General features: G+C 32.4%; 1 protein-coding gene across 2 annotated transcripts in view; it reads right to left on the bottom strand.

Moving 5' to 3' along the window:
• LOC131667681 (RNA binding protein fox-1 homolog 2) overlaps positions 1–15,847 on the bottom strand; it is a 796,162-nt gene that overhangs the window by 718,946 nt on the left and 61,369 nt on the right. For both annotated transcript variants that reach the window (XM_058941279.1, XM_058941288.1), the window contains exon 2: positions 13,305–13,559. In XM_058941279.1, the coding sequence (XP_058797262.1) occupies positions 13,305–13,559 (255 nt within the window). The remainder of the gene's footprint in view (positions 1–13,304; positions 13,560–15,847) is intronic.

Raw genomic sequence — 15,847 nt, 5'->3', positions numbered from 1 at the left:
CATAACGTATTATGTTCTTAAACCAATTTACTAACATATTTCCATTCTTGCAGTTTATTATCAATGTTAATTATTCATAAATTGAATTTATCACTAAAATAGAAATTTTATACTCTTTGATATATAATAATAATATTTCAAAGTATAGGAAAATTCAAAATTTCGCGTTCTATTTTTGCATCAACAAATCACAACGCTGGATGTCAGCGACTCATCTTTTTTTAAAGATAAGATAGAAATAAAATATGTAAAAAGTATAAAAATAATAAATAAAAATAAATATAAGGCAAGGATAAGGATAGGATAGAACCATCAGATGCACCTAACAATTTAATTTTGTTTCTTTTTTAATGTATTGATTCATGGTATCAAGCTTTCCATAGGATTTCTCCATATCAACAGATATATTATTTTAATTTAACTGTTTTTTCCATTGTTCATCTGAAACCATTTGGAGAGTTTGTTTACATTTATAAATTAAATTTCAAAATTTATTTAAAATAAATCAACGGTGCCGACTGCACCAAAATAAATTCGCAGAATTTCATATAAAATATCAATTTACTATTTTTCTCAATATTGATCATATTGATCCCAAGCTAAACTTTACAATAAAGATATATTCAATTAATTTATATGTCAATAAATAAATGCAATTGGAGTGCATTAATATCTCTTTATCGTATTTTTTTAAGGTTAGGCCATTGAGAGAATGTGGAAGTCATTTACAGTTTAATGCCTACAAATTATTATACTTATTTGTATTGATAAATGTAAAGTACTTCGATTTATTATTATGACCAATTTACTCATAATTGTGACACACGTGACGAAATTTCATCAATCAGATCATAAATAAAATTACTTCACTCAGAAAGCCCTTTGCATCATTTCAATAGTTTCCGAACTCGTTTTTTCGAGTTGAAAGCAAAATTTGATGCAAATTCGTTGATCTTGTTTTTCAGTCATTTTTGCCAATATTAAAATTCAACGAACGCAAAAAAGGCACTGTAAACAAAGACATGCTGCGCATGAACTATACGAGGTGTGTTCAAAAAGTAAGGTGACTTTTCAAATTTCACGGACAACGTACTTTCGATTAACGATTGTTTTGTTTTGTTATGTTGGTACACTCTTCCCGAACATCTGTACCAAGTTTCAAGTGTATAGCATTTTTTGTTTGGTTGTGAGAGGCGTAAAGGTTATAAGTGTTTTGCGTGCTCGGCGATTTCTTGCTATCGAAAAATATGGATCAAAGGATTTGCATCAAATTTTGTGTAAAAAATAAAATAAAGTGCTCCGAAACACTTGAAATGTTGACGGTGGTATACGGTGAAACTGTTCTGAGTAAAAAAAATGTATACAAGTGGTAAAAACTCTTCCAAGATGGCCGGGAAGATGCCAATGACGAGCCTCGCTCTGGACGCCCAAGCACGTCTACAACTGATGAAAACGTTCAAGCAGTGAGGAAAATTGTTCTGGAAAATCGTCGAATCACTATCAAAGAAGTTGCTGAGGATGTTGGTATATCGCTTGGCTCGTGCCATGAAATTTTTTCTAACGTTTTGGGCATGAGACGTGTGTCAGCACAGTTTGTTCCGAAATTGCTAGATTTTGACCAAAAGAACCGTCGCATGAGCATCGCTCAAGAACTGTTGAATGACGTCAACGACGACCCAAATTTACTCAAAAGGGTCATAACTGGTGACGAATCATGGGTATATGGTTATAATATCGAAACCAAAGTCCAATCGTCCCAATGGAAGAGCCCAGATGAGCCAAGACCGAAAAAAGCACGCCAAGTTCGATCAAATGTCAAATTTTTGCTCACTGTTTTCTTCGATTACCATGGCGTGGTGCATCAGAAGTTCTTACCATATGGACATAGGGTCAATAAACAGTATTATCTTGAAGTTATACGCCGTTTGCAAGAAGCAATACGAAGAAAACGCCCAGAATTGTGGAAAAACAATTCATGGCTTTTGCATCACGATAATGCCCCTGCTCACTCATCTTTGCTTGTGAAAGATTTTTTGGCCAAAAACAACACCACAATCATGCCTCAGCCACCATATTCACCGGATTTGGCCCCATGTGACTTTTTCTTGTTCCCAAAACTAAAGAGACCTATAAAAGGACGGAGATTTGCAACGATTGAAGAGATAAAGACTGCATCGCTGGAAGAGCTCAGGGCTATACCGAAAAGTGCTTATGAGAAGTGCTTTGAGGATTGGAAAAACCGTTGGCATATTATTGTATAGTGTATTGTATCTGAGGGGGATTACTTTGAAGGGGACAACATAAGTATTGATAAATAAATAAATATTTTTTCTTAAAAATACAAAGTCACCTTACTTTTTGAACACACCTCGTATAGTAAAGGAGATATTGAAAAAACGGTTTTAGGGTCAAACTTTGGGGGTAGTTTTCGTCCCTTTAAACAGTTTATTAGCACATAAAAAAAATACGTGTCGCTTATTGTTTAGTCCTCTACAATATATCACAGTTTCATTGGAATCGGTTCGACACTTCCGTTACGTTCCTTGTAAGTATAATTTGATCACTACATCGTATATCAAATGATTTAACAATAATGGCTTTGACGATAACTGAATTATAACAATGCCAAAGACGATAGAAATACGCAATTTTATGTTTACGATGATAGATAATTTATTAATATATATTTTTATAATGAAGATAAATTACACAGGTATACAAGATTTTATATCATAAGCGAGCTATAATATTCCCGAAGAATTTTGGTGCGCTGAATCCAAATCTGGCCTCAGAATCGTTCCACCACGTCAGATTTTTAAGATATCTTAACCCTAAAAATGTAAAAAACACTAAACGTAACATACTGTCTTGATTCCCTTATGATATGTTTAAATGATAAATTTTGTAATGATGGAACAAAGGGAAATAGTGATAAATGGAATTAGTTATCGAGGCGTTCAATTCTTATCATAATAGACTACCATTTCCGTTTGAAATTGAAAAGAATAATTTTATTCCATTTCTTGACTTAAAATTAATCAAAAATAATAATAAATTAGAATGTGACTGGTTTAACCCATTAACGTCAAAAATGTCAAAATTTCTTGCACGTTTTCAAAGTGATTTTTTCCTATGTAATTGGCGTTAAAAAAATTCTTGAACCACATATTCTGATGTAAAATTGCATGCTCTTTCAGAATCCGTTGCCAGAATCATGATAAAACTCACAGGAAAAGAGATATGCTCGATTGAAACATAAAAAACACCTAAATTTTCGAAAAACAAAATTTTTTAGAATTTTTTTTCGAAGTGTTACGGTGAAGATATCACCTTGCGACCGTGATCAAAGGTGATCATGGGATTTGAAGTTTAACAGGGAATTTTTTTGTTTACCTTGAACCATCGCTTCTTTACAAAATGGCGGAAAAAACGAATTTTTTTTTTTCAATCTTCATCAATTTTTTTCTCAAAATCTATGGACTTTAGAAAAAAATTCATAAGAACAAAAATTTTTTCAGAATTTTTTGAGACATTTTTGAAAATCCCATTTCCCAAGTTTCCCGGAAAATCAAAAATTGTCTCAAAAAATTCTGAAAAAATTTGAGAATGTTCCTCGAGTGATTCTGAGACATTTTTGTTTGTATGAATTTTTCTCTAAAGTCCATAGATTTCGAGAAAAAAATTGATAAAGTCGAAAAAATAAAAATTCGTTTCGGCCGATGTTTTGAAAACCTATTGGTAAAAAAACGTTCTGTCTACGAAAACTCGGAAAAAATTTTAATATTGCTCGAATGATTCTAACTTATTTTCATTCTTTTTTCAAAGACTTATAGATTCCGACAAAAATTTCATCCTTTATTTCCATTTCATTTCGGCAGATAAGCGTAATTTTTGGTCTCATGTATTCATGAATATTCGTCTTTTTTTGTTCTCTTCTTTCGTGTTTTTGTACATACGAATGAGTGATAAATAAACGAAATCATTAATTTCATACATTATGTCGCGGAAACGTGTAAAATCTTCTGAATATGAATCAGATTCTTCAGATAGTGATTCAGAACGCAACGTATTGATTCCGGATCCTGACTATTCAGGTTCCGATGATTCTGGTTCCGATTTTGATTCAGATTGCGAACATGAAATACCCAATATCACTTACAATAAAGCTCGTGCAAATTATTCTGAAAAACAAGATAAACTTGAAAAAGGTCATGAATTCACTTGGATTGAGGGTGAAAAGTTACACCCTGATTCTTGTGAAGATAAAGTATTATTGTCCGAATCGCAAAAAAAGAAAATACGTAGGAGCGAACCTTTTCAATTGTTTGAAACCTTTTTTTCTATTGAAATGAAAAAATATATTATTGATGCGTGTAAAGACAATGGTTATGATCTGAAATTGAAAGATCTTGATACTTTTATTGGAATAGTTATTTTTTCTACATTCAATCCCAGAAAATCACAGAGAGATTACTGGTCATCTGATCCGTATTTATCTAATGAAGTAGTTTCTTCTGCAATGTCTCGCCAACAATTTGAAATCACAAAATCTAAATTGAAGTTTTCAAAAAACAAAGACAAAGATTCAAATGATCGAGGATGGCGCGTTCGTTCTCTACTGAAACTTTTTCAAAATAACATCATGAAATTCGGAATATGGAGAACTGCTCTATCCGTTGATGAGATGATGGCCAAATCCTATTCAAAAACTGTTTGAGGAAAACCGATAAGTTAAAGAACACAAAGATTCAATAGGAAAAAATAAGTTACCAGTATCTTCTCACATAGAGAATTTTCCTAACCATGAATTTGATTGGGAAAACACAGTTATTTTGGATAGAGAATCAAATTACAAAAAAAGAATTACATCTGAGATGATTAATATTAATATTAGTGATAACACGATTAACAGAAAAGAAGAAGTGAAGCTTCTCAATAAACAATACTGTCGGATTGTAAATGTTGTAAAAGAGATGCGCTCTTGTCATTGAATTTTATTTGTGTGATTCGAATTGTTCGGGCATCTCCGTTTCGTGCTTGACTCTGATTGGTTGTTTAATTGCTTACTATATTGACATTTCTAGTATATAGACAGTTTTACCACTTTGAAATTCACAGTTCATTTTATATCTCTGACTTTTCGGTTTGTTTCTGAATAGTAAAAATATTTTATTAATTAACATTACTATGACTTAGGTTTTCTATAGTTGTGAGTACGAATGATTTTATTATTATTGTTAGATGTGTACTGTAGTGTTATGATCATGTCGATTTGTTTATAAAAAAGTTTTTAATTGTTCATAATTTTTTTTTTAACAAAGTTTTCCTGAAGAGGCCATGAATTTATGGCGAAACGTTGAAATTTTCAAGAGTGTTGTTTTAATTACATGAGGGATTTTCCTTAACCATTGTTTATATATGAGATTAGAAAACCGATAAGATTTGGTTTGAAATTTTGGGGCTTGTGTACTTCGGACGGCTATCTACTGAATTTGGATCTTTATTGCGGCAAGAATTCTCAAATTGGAGATAAGTTATCTAAATGTGCTTTAGGTTCACGAGTAGTATTATATTTATTACAACCATTTTTTCAAATAATAAGTTATAACAAAATTTCTCAATTTCAACTGTACTTTGACAACTTCTTCACGAATATGGATTTGGTATTACATTTGAAGAAATTGCGTTTGAAATGCACTGGTACTATCAGAGATAATCGAGTCAAAGAAAAAAATGTGCTTGATAAGAAAGCTCCAAGAGGGACATATGTGGTGAAGCACGACGTAAACAGTGGCATAAATTTCATTACTATCATGGATTCGAAGCCCGTCTCAATAGCTTCAACTGCAGCAGGTGTCAATCCTCTATCTATTTCAAAAAGATACAGCGCAGAGGCTAAATCTAAAATTGAAATACCTTTTCCGCAAGCTTTTCACCTATATAACAAATTCATGGGAGGTGTTGACCTGCATGACGGACATTGCAATGACATACTCCCAAGTATACGATCAAAAAAATGGACATGGGTAGTTTTTATGAGACTTATACAGGCGTCTATTACTAATTCTCTTGTAATTTTCAATGCTGCTAACGATGGAAAGAAAAAAGTTGGAATAAAAGAGTTCACTATTTCGATTGCCAAATACTACTTACAAAAAAGTAGTCGCAAAAGTAAAGCACATGAACGATCTAATAGTGACAAATTGAGGATTTGTTCGAATGGAAACTGTCCAATAAGAACAAAAATTTTCTGCAAAACATGTAATTTGAATATTTGCAATAAATGTTGGCTAAAAAAGCACAGCTAAAAGTATGAATAAGTGAGAGGCAAGGGGACTCACGAAAAACAAGCACCCCGAGACGTGAGAGGCAAGGGGACTCACGAAAAACAAGCACCCCGAGACGTGAGAGGCAAGGGGACTCACGGAAAACAAGCACCCCGAGACGTGAGAGGCAAGGGGACTCACGGGAAAAAAGCACCCCAAAGGAGACAGAATTTTACCACGTCCACGCCGTAGTCTCTGGGTAACGCTAAGAGTAAAAAAATGTTCCTAAAATTTGCACAGAAATCGTTTTTTACCAATAGGTTTTTAGAACATAGCGGCCGAAACGAATTTTTATTTTTTCAACTTTATCAATTTTTTTCTCGAAATCTATGGACTTTAGAAAAAATTCATAAGAACAAAAATGTCTTAGAATCACTCGAGAAACATCCTAAAATTTTTTCAGAATTTTTGGAGACATTTTTGAAAATTCCATTTCCCAAGTTTCCCGGAAAATCAAAAATTGTCTCAAAAAATTCTGAAAAAATTTGAGAATGTTCCTCGAGCGATTCTAAGGCATTTTTGTTTTTATGAATTTTTTTCGAAAGACCATAGATTTTGAGAAAAAAGTTGATGAAGATTGAAAAAAAAAAATTCGTTTTTTCCGCCATTTTGTAAAGAAGCGATGGTTCAAGGTAAACAAAAAAATTCCCTGTTAAACTTCAAATCCCATGATCACCTTTGATCACGGTCGCAAGGTGATATCTTCACCGTAACACTTCGAAAAAAAATCCTAAAAATTTTTTTTTTCGAAAATTTAGGTGTTTTTTATGTTTCAATCGAGCATATCTCTTTCCTGTAAGTTTTATCATGATTCTGGCAACGGATTCTGAAAGAGCATGCAATTTTACATCAGAATATGTGGTTCAAGAATTTTTTCAACGCCAATTACATAGGAAAAAATCACTTTGAAAACGTGCAAGAAATTTTGACATTTTGGACGTTAATGGGTTAAGAAAACAACACAAACTGACAGAAGTTTGAATATTAATTCAGAACATACAATTCATCAAAAAGTTAATATAGTTTCAAATATAGTTTACTCAGTGTGATTTTACTTACTGACAAAAAATTTCATTCCGACAATTTAAAAATTATTACTAATATTCTGAAAAAGAATAATTTTCCATCTTTATTTATCAAAAAACATATACAAAAACGTATCAATAGAAAAAAGGGAATAGATCTAAAAAATTAGAAAATCAAAAATTACCTACAGTCGCTATTCCTAATAATTGCAACATCTTCAAAAAATGTTCATCTGTGTTAAAAAAGCATAACATTATGCCTATCCCTTTATTACAAAAACCATTACAAGAGTTTATCCGTTTAGGAAAAGACAAATCTGATTTATTAGACAACACTGATATTGTCTACAGTTTAACTGCAAACAATGATCAGCAGTTTATATAGGTGAAAGTAAACGTTCATTAAAAATTAAATTAAACGAACACAAAAAAACATTGATTCAGATACAGTAGTAGCTACACATAGAAGAAATTTCTCACACGAATTTGACTGGAAATAAGCTAAGATATTGGATTATGAAAAGAATTATAAGAAAAGAAGAATATCCGAAATGTTACACATTGGCTTACATAAAAATACGTTAAATAGAAAATAGTATATACAATATCTTAGTCACACCTATAAGCCTTTATTAAGATCGATGAGGAAGGGACAATAGATGAAGAGTATATATATGAGTTGAAATACTTGATTTCTCACTTTAATTTTGACTGTGATACGATTTATTCGTTTTAGCCTATAATAATTTAACTACGAGAGAAATCGGGTATACACATATACTTATAATTATATACTTTTAAAATTACCTGTGAAAACTCTATTGTTAATAATTTGTTGTTTTTTTTATTAATAAAGCCTGAAGAGGTCAGCAGATGTGCTGACGAAACGTTGCTGAATATAATTAAAATTAACTGATTTTCCATCTATCACTATTTCCCTTCGTTCCATCATCACAAAATTTATCATGTAAAAAACACTGTTTATTAACATATTTGAGGTTATGTAGCACCGTAAATAAATTTTTAAACAAAAAACTATTTAAATTGTCTTGAAATACAAATTATCCTGTTTTAAATGCCGTTGCGTTTGTCTAAATATCTTTTTTTTATCGCCGAGATATCGCATTTTGAAATTTTTATAATTATGAATTTCTCAAAATTCGAAAATTCATTAACCCTTCATTACATGAATTTTTCTGTTCAGTGAATTTACTTGAACATTGTTACTCGGGAATTTTTGGGGTTGCTGATCACGAATCTGAAGTCAACGCAGACGAACTCGTATATACCCACACGCACGCATGTTTTCAAAATTCTATGAGCATAGATCGAAAGTTCAAACAAGTTTACTTTAGAAATGTCTATTCCTAATTTCTATTCCTGATAAAAGGTCAATTAAAAAGAGTAAAAAAATCGTCCACTTAGGACTTAATGAGTTAATGGATTTTCAAATTTTGAGAAATTTATAAATATGAAAATTTCAAAATGCGATATTTTGGCAACAAAAAAATATATTTAGGTAAACTCAATGGCATTTTGAAGGGAAAGATTTTTACTTTAAGATGCTTTAAGTAGTTTTCTGTGATAAAATTTATTAACAATGCTACATAACCTCAAATATGTCAAAAAACAGTGCTTTTGGCACTTTTAGGTCAGGATATCTCAAAAACCTGACGTGATGGAGCAATTCTGAGATCAGATTTGGATTCAGCGCTCCAAAATCCTTCGGAAATACCATAGCTTGTGATACAAAAAATAATCTATTATTTATATACCTGTGTTATTGTTAGAAAGTAAAAATAGTAACGACGACGGAGTAGAAATTCCTCGAAAAAATCAAAACATTAATTATAATGTAGTAATGTTCAATGAAGTTAAGTAATATAGCATTTAATATATTGGTTAATGTAATTAATACAGTAATATGTTGAATACATGTTTTAAATAATAAATGTTCATTCATGGATATATTTCTTAAGTATTTGAGGTATTACATGTAATATATTAACTTTAAAGTGCAAGTTAAAGGAATAACGAGTACTTCAACTCAATTATTATGCAAACTTATGCATAATCGTACTAAATAATTTTTACCTGCCATTAATATCTGAATTATCATGTATATTTATCAAAGCTTAAACAAGTGTAACTGTGAGTGCTTATAATAGTTTCTTAAGTATTCCCCTTATAAAAAAGAAACCCGACCAAAAATGAAGCCAGTTTATTCGTGATCTGATTGGTTGGGATATAGTTACATGATCTGTATTAGAGAGAGAGGGAGAAAAAGAGAGACAGAGAAAGAGAGACAAAGAGAGAGAAGAGAGAAAGTAAGGTGACAAGTAAGTCAGTGACCTTGTGATTGTACAGTACGTAGTTCGTCATTTCAGCAGTTAAGCATTATTTGTTCCAGTTTCACGCGGATAGATAGGTAAGTTGAGCAAGCGTTTAATCCATTTTAATCGCAGTAAATTAATAATTAACTGAGCTTACTTCATTACATTTTTTAAAAAATAAAAAAGAGAATCTAACAGAGTGAAGCCAGTTTCTTCATGATTTGATTGGCTGAAAGAGAGTCACGTGATTAGCTGTTATGTAACAGCATGTATATGTTGTATACACTAGTAAAAAATTACTACAGATTTTTGCAGATTAAATGTTCGAAAAGTATATCAGTATAATTTGCATGAATTTAATATCAGTGATCAATTTAATCATATTAACCTCAAAATAAAAACGAACTGATACCTCAATATATAGCAAAATTAATTAAATTTTACTTTATGAGAAAGTTTAGCTTTGAATAAATAAAGTAAGTTGTGACGGGACCCTGGCTAGAATACCCGGCCCTGTCTGGCTCTCTCTCTCTCTCTCTCTCTCTCTCTCGCAGCCTCGCTCCTTCGCTGTTGCCCTGGCGAGCGTTTAGAAATTACAAACCGATACCGATGCTCGCGCCGCTTTATTTCATGGCCAATACCTGAGCAGCGCATCGTCATTGGGAGCCAATCAAGAGCGAGAGCGGCTGCGGCAAGAAGAGGAGAGAGACATTGACGCGTCGCGAGTAGACAGTAAGCGAACGCGTGCGACCCGCGGCGATCCGCTCGCGAGAACGAAGCCGCCGGCGTTGCTCGAGCCGGCGCGCGAACGGTTGGGGAGAGAGTTCAAGCCGAGATCTTGAGATAGAAGAATCAATTTGACGGTCGAGCGTGGGCACGCGAGAGAAACCCGAATAGTCAAGCAGAGACAAAGGAGCTTGACGACACCGAGCAGAGTACAGCCCAGAGAGGATTTCCATCGACACCTGAGGCATCGTAGAATTCATTCGAGCCTGCCGCAAGCCTGCCAGCAGCTCCAGCAGCATTTCCTGCCAGCAGCACCAGCAGCGATTCCTGCCAACAGCCTTCATCAGTTAAGTCGTCTCTCTCTCTTTCTCTCTCCATTCACGAGTGTGCGACGCGTCGGCGAAGTGCTCGCGATCTTCCGCGAGCACGGCGAAATCGGCGAACAAAACGAGTCCCTCTTTTGTAATCCTCTCAAATTATTGTAACGTGCCCCCCTGCGATTGTCCGCACGAGCGCAGGCACGCGGCCGCAGAGGTAAACTCGCGTCGTCGCTCTTTGATTGTTAAACGTAGAGGAATAAATATTGTTAACTGTTATCGGGAGTGATTATTGTGTGCGCCCGTCATTCCTTTCCTCTCAATGCAAAGCTCAAAACGCCAATTTAGTGACGAGGCCCATCGTCACCGTTCAGAGGAGCAAAAGAGCCTCCCTTACCTTCCCCTTTCAAATAAATTGTGATACGGCGCTTGGGCATGGGCCCTTGCATGGCTCCTGGGAATTATATTTCCCCGAAACACGTTAAATTTAAAGAATAGTGTTACAAAACAATTAAACATATAAAACTATAGCTTACCATGATCAAATATTGTACAATAATTTCGGCTTTATTAAGTTACATAAAATGTTAAATAAATTTTTTGAAAATACACTGATTACATCTGTGAATGCCTACTGAAGTATGTTATTTACATCGTACATAATAAAATTGTAGAAAACTACAATGATTTTAAAACTTTTTAACTCATATTTTTATTGTATGTTTGAAACTTTTAAATAATGATTTTTCAACACATACCTTCGGATGATAAAAACTTAAAACTTTACTAATAACGTTTTTAAATCATTAATATCAAAGTAACTGCATATTTATCTATCGATAAATAATATCATCGAGTATATCTCATATAAAATCATAGGAATATTTGAATTTTCAATTCCGTCAGTAAAAGTTTTATGTATTAAACCGAATACGAAAAAATGAGCGCGCGAAGCACGCTATACATCACTAGTTGATAATTAAATAACGAGATGTTGAAATTCGTGTTTGTCATGTTTTGCTATAGCAAATTAAAACAAAATCATTGAAATCTATCAAATAGAAGCCAAGATATTGACAGATAAAGAGTAAAGTTCAAATAAAAGCACTGATTTTGAACGCGCTATTTCAATTTCCATAATCATCGTCCTTCCTTTTTTTTGTCGCTCCTGCCGCTCAGAACATCAATTTAACATTATTCAGTCAACTTTTCTGCAAAGAGCATATATGCTATATTCATTTTAAAAATGGCGATTGAATGTTTTTCGAAAAATCAACACGAATTAATTTTATTAATTTTTACGTCAGGCATAGTTTTGCAGATAAGGTTTTGCATCTTTGAAAGTTGATATTTCAAAACTTATACGACCGATTCGCATGATTTTTATTTCAATGTAAAGGGCTTTCCAAGAACTATTTAGTGATACTTGTTATTTTTTTCCTACCTAACAAACTGCTTCAAAATCGAAATTTTTAACAAAGCCAAAATTTTCTGCTGAAAAAATAGTCCATAAATAGGGTTGAAAAAGAAAAAATGGCAATTATAATAATGCAATATTGTAGGCGAAGCTACAGAGTATAAATAAAAAAATTCGCGCCAATCTATGTCTGGCACTTCAGACGCAGCATTGACGCTAACAAATCGTCTTGTTTCGAGAAAAAATTAATTAACAAAGCTTGTACGAAAAACCGGTTGAACTGATTTAATCGGGTTTTATGATTTTTGTTTATTATACCCTAAAGAACTTAAATCTAAATTCATAGTTGATTCCAATGATTTCTTACTTGTGTGCTGAGCTCGTAAAAAACACCTTGATTTGAGACATTTTTATCACAGTTGTCACTAATTTCCGAGGACACATTCAAACCTGCGATTTTCTCGATAACTTTATCTTATAGAGAATTTAATAAAACACAAATTTACTGGTATAAATTATTACTCTAAAATGCATATTTATCGAGTTATTTAGGAAAGAATGAAAAAAAACTGATTTTTTTCGAATTTTTTTCACTTGCGAATTTTTTCTGTAAATAGCTCACGATTTTCGACCGAAAGAACCTTCAATTCTTATTATTTACATTATTTCCGATTGATTCCTGCAAAAATCTCGTCTGCGTCACGCCGCACCAAAATTTGCTGGTTTTAGCTTACAATTAGTTTTGCTGGGCTATAATATCAGACCACGCTGCAAGTGCTGACTTATAAACGAATGGTTTTAGATCACGCATGATCTGAGAGTGCTGATTTAAAAACGCATCGACCTCAAATCATATAGTGATCTGATGCCGCCATGAGCTGAAGCCTCTCTAGTTTATCTACTGTTACCATTGAAACATGAACATGATAGCCTGCAGGAATTGTAACAGCATTAATTATAAAAGTAACGACATTCTCATGCAGGTTTTCTCAAATTTATTGTTTTAATAGAATTTTACCGAAAAATTCTAACAAAAATTTCAATCTAAATTTCAAAAAAATTTCACTAAAAATTTTTTTATACGTAAAAATATTTCCGAAAAATTAGAATCAAATTATTAACTAAAATTAATATTTATATGAAGTATTTAAGCAACTTACAATAGCTTGTTGCTCAACGCCATTTGGAGGAGAGGGGCTAAAACTTGTTTGAGGTGGTGCAGGTACGTTAGAATGTTGAGTAGTAGGCGTCTGCCCTCCGGTTGTGATTTGCTGAGTACTTGCATTTTCTTCCTTAGTAGGAACTGAAGACGATTTCATCTCTCCTGTTCCAGGAGGATTGATAACTCCTACTCCATTTACTGAAGGAAATACACCCCCACCATAGGGTGCAGCCATACCTGTCTGCACCATATGCTGAAAGAATTAATATTGAGACGATTTATGTCACAATTATTAAGCTTATTAAAATATGATACAGATCGTTATAAACATGAATGACAGAAATTTAAAAATAAGATGCATGCTTGGTAATTATTGAAAGATTTCCAGCAAATTTTTATATACCTATGCTATGAAAAAAAATATATATGTAGGATTAATAATATATATATATATATATATATATATATATATATATATATATATATATATATATATATATATATATATATATATATATATATATATATATTTATTTATTTATCAAAAACATTTATCAATGAAATTAAGAGATTTATAGTTATTTAATTTCGAATTTTACACTTGCATTACGTTTAGTTGATGGAATTTTGCATTGGAAGTTACTTTTTTGCTGTTTCATTCGGTGTGTGTTGTGTTGATTTTTTCCGTTTTTATCTAAATTCATGTTACTAGCTAATTTTTCGCATTTCAACTTTAGTAATTTTAATACATAGTATGATTTGTTACGATATTCAAAGTTATTTTAAGGTCCAACATCCAATTTAGAGTGATCCTTCTAAGTAACTACTCTTTAAAGGCCGTAATCGAAAATTACCAAAGCTATAGATTTTAGGGAAATAGTGGGATGGTAAATATGAATTTTACCCTAACAAAAATTATTTATTTTTTCCATTTGAAATTAGGTGTGTAAGATACTTTCAATAGCGTCCTTAAATAAGACAAAGTTTTCAACAAAAGCTGCAAGGTATCAAGGTACATCGGTTTCTGTAAATGGAATGTGTTTTTTTATTATTGTATGTGATTTTCCGCTGAATAATGAAGAGACTGTATAAGATTTGTCGCTAAGAAATGAAAAATTTCTGTCTAAATCATTTTTATGCTTTCTTCAAAATCAAAATGATCTATTTACTTTTGATCCTGATTATTAGGACAATTTAGAAAAATTATTTTAAAATGCTAGACTATATCAAACAGAATGGGTTGACATCATTCTGATCCTTGGCGAATGTCGAAGCAATGACTCTCGAGCAGCAAATTTATAGCGGGCGTTTCCTTGTAACTGCTTAACGCAAATGTTTCAAAATTTGAACGTAATATTCTTTATTAATTGTCTGACATGTCGGTGCATATTCATGATCTACAACACCTTCACTATTGGAAAAAAACAATTAACATTGACTTAATATTACTTCGACTTTGAAATGCTTTTTTCGGTCTTGGCAATCCAGAGTACTTCCACTGTAAAAACTGTTATTTTGTTTCAAGATTATAACTTTTTATTTATTATTATAACTATTAAGCACAGTATAATCATTATTGATTATTACTATCCAAGCGATTTCTCAGCGAAGCTTTTCTTGCTTTGCACTAAGCAATTTCGGATTGAATTTGTGTATGTGAGAAAACTGGCGGAAAAATTGAGAGCTGTTAAATAATAAATTGAAATAACGATCTATTTTACCATATAATTTTTTTTGGATATTTATATTAACCAACAATAAAATAAGTAAAAAAACTCACAAATTTTATATACATAACAATTTATAACTATTAAAATAACATTACGCATCCTTTTCACATTCAATCACAGTATTTATCTTTTCAATCTTCTTCCATTTTCCAATCAGAATCATCCAGATCATCTTGTATCACTTCATCTATTTCTTCTTTATCATTTTCTTCTTCCTCATTTTTTCTATTCATTACCACCTAGTATATCTTGTTCCTCTTCTTCTTTCTCTCCATTTCCTTCTTGATCTAGTTTATCTATATCAAGAGTTGTTTTTGAACACTGCTCGAAGTGTCCACCATTTATTCGAATGCAACAACGTACTCTGCGCTCAACATAACATGTAGCCCTGTAGATTTCTTCTGGACCCACATTCTTTGCCCACTCTTTAACATATTTCCAGCACTCTTAGCAATATCAGCTGCATAATTGTGATATATATATTCTTTACACAAGTAGATTCATGCTATGAGAACATGCTGGCAAAGTTACTGTCCCCATAGTGCGGAGGTGCAACCGCCTGACACATCATCACTACATAAGCATTTCAAGTGTCATCCAAATACAAAAGTAGGAGCAGTTGTGTGTTTAGTATGTGGAAATTTCTATCATACGAGTGAAATAGTAGCAAAAATCAATGCAGGAAATGCAATCAAACTAATAAACAGCTCATTCATAATATGCCAGGAGCATCCAAATTTTGCACTAACATCAAACTTGCCATATGGGGACTTAAGTGAACAAGCTAGTGCTTTCATAACACAATTCAAAC

The sequence above is a fragment of the Phymastichus coffea genome, unplaced genomic scaffold (assembly GCF_024137745.1).
Source record: "Phymastichus coffea isolate CEN01 unplaced genomic scaffold, Cenicafe_Pcof_1.1 PCOF00005, whole genome shotgun sequence".
Classification (NCBI taxonomy): domain Eukaryota; kingdom Metazoa; phylum Arthropoda; class Insecta; order Hymenoptera; family Eulophidae; genus Phymastichus; species Phymastichus coffea.
The sequence above is the reverse complement of the archived record's forward strand: the minus strand, read 5'-3'. Positions and strand labels throughout refer to the sequence as shown.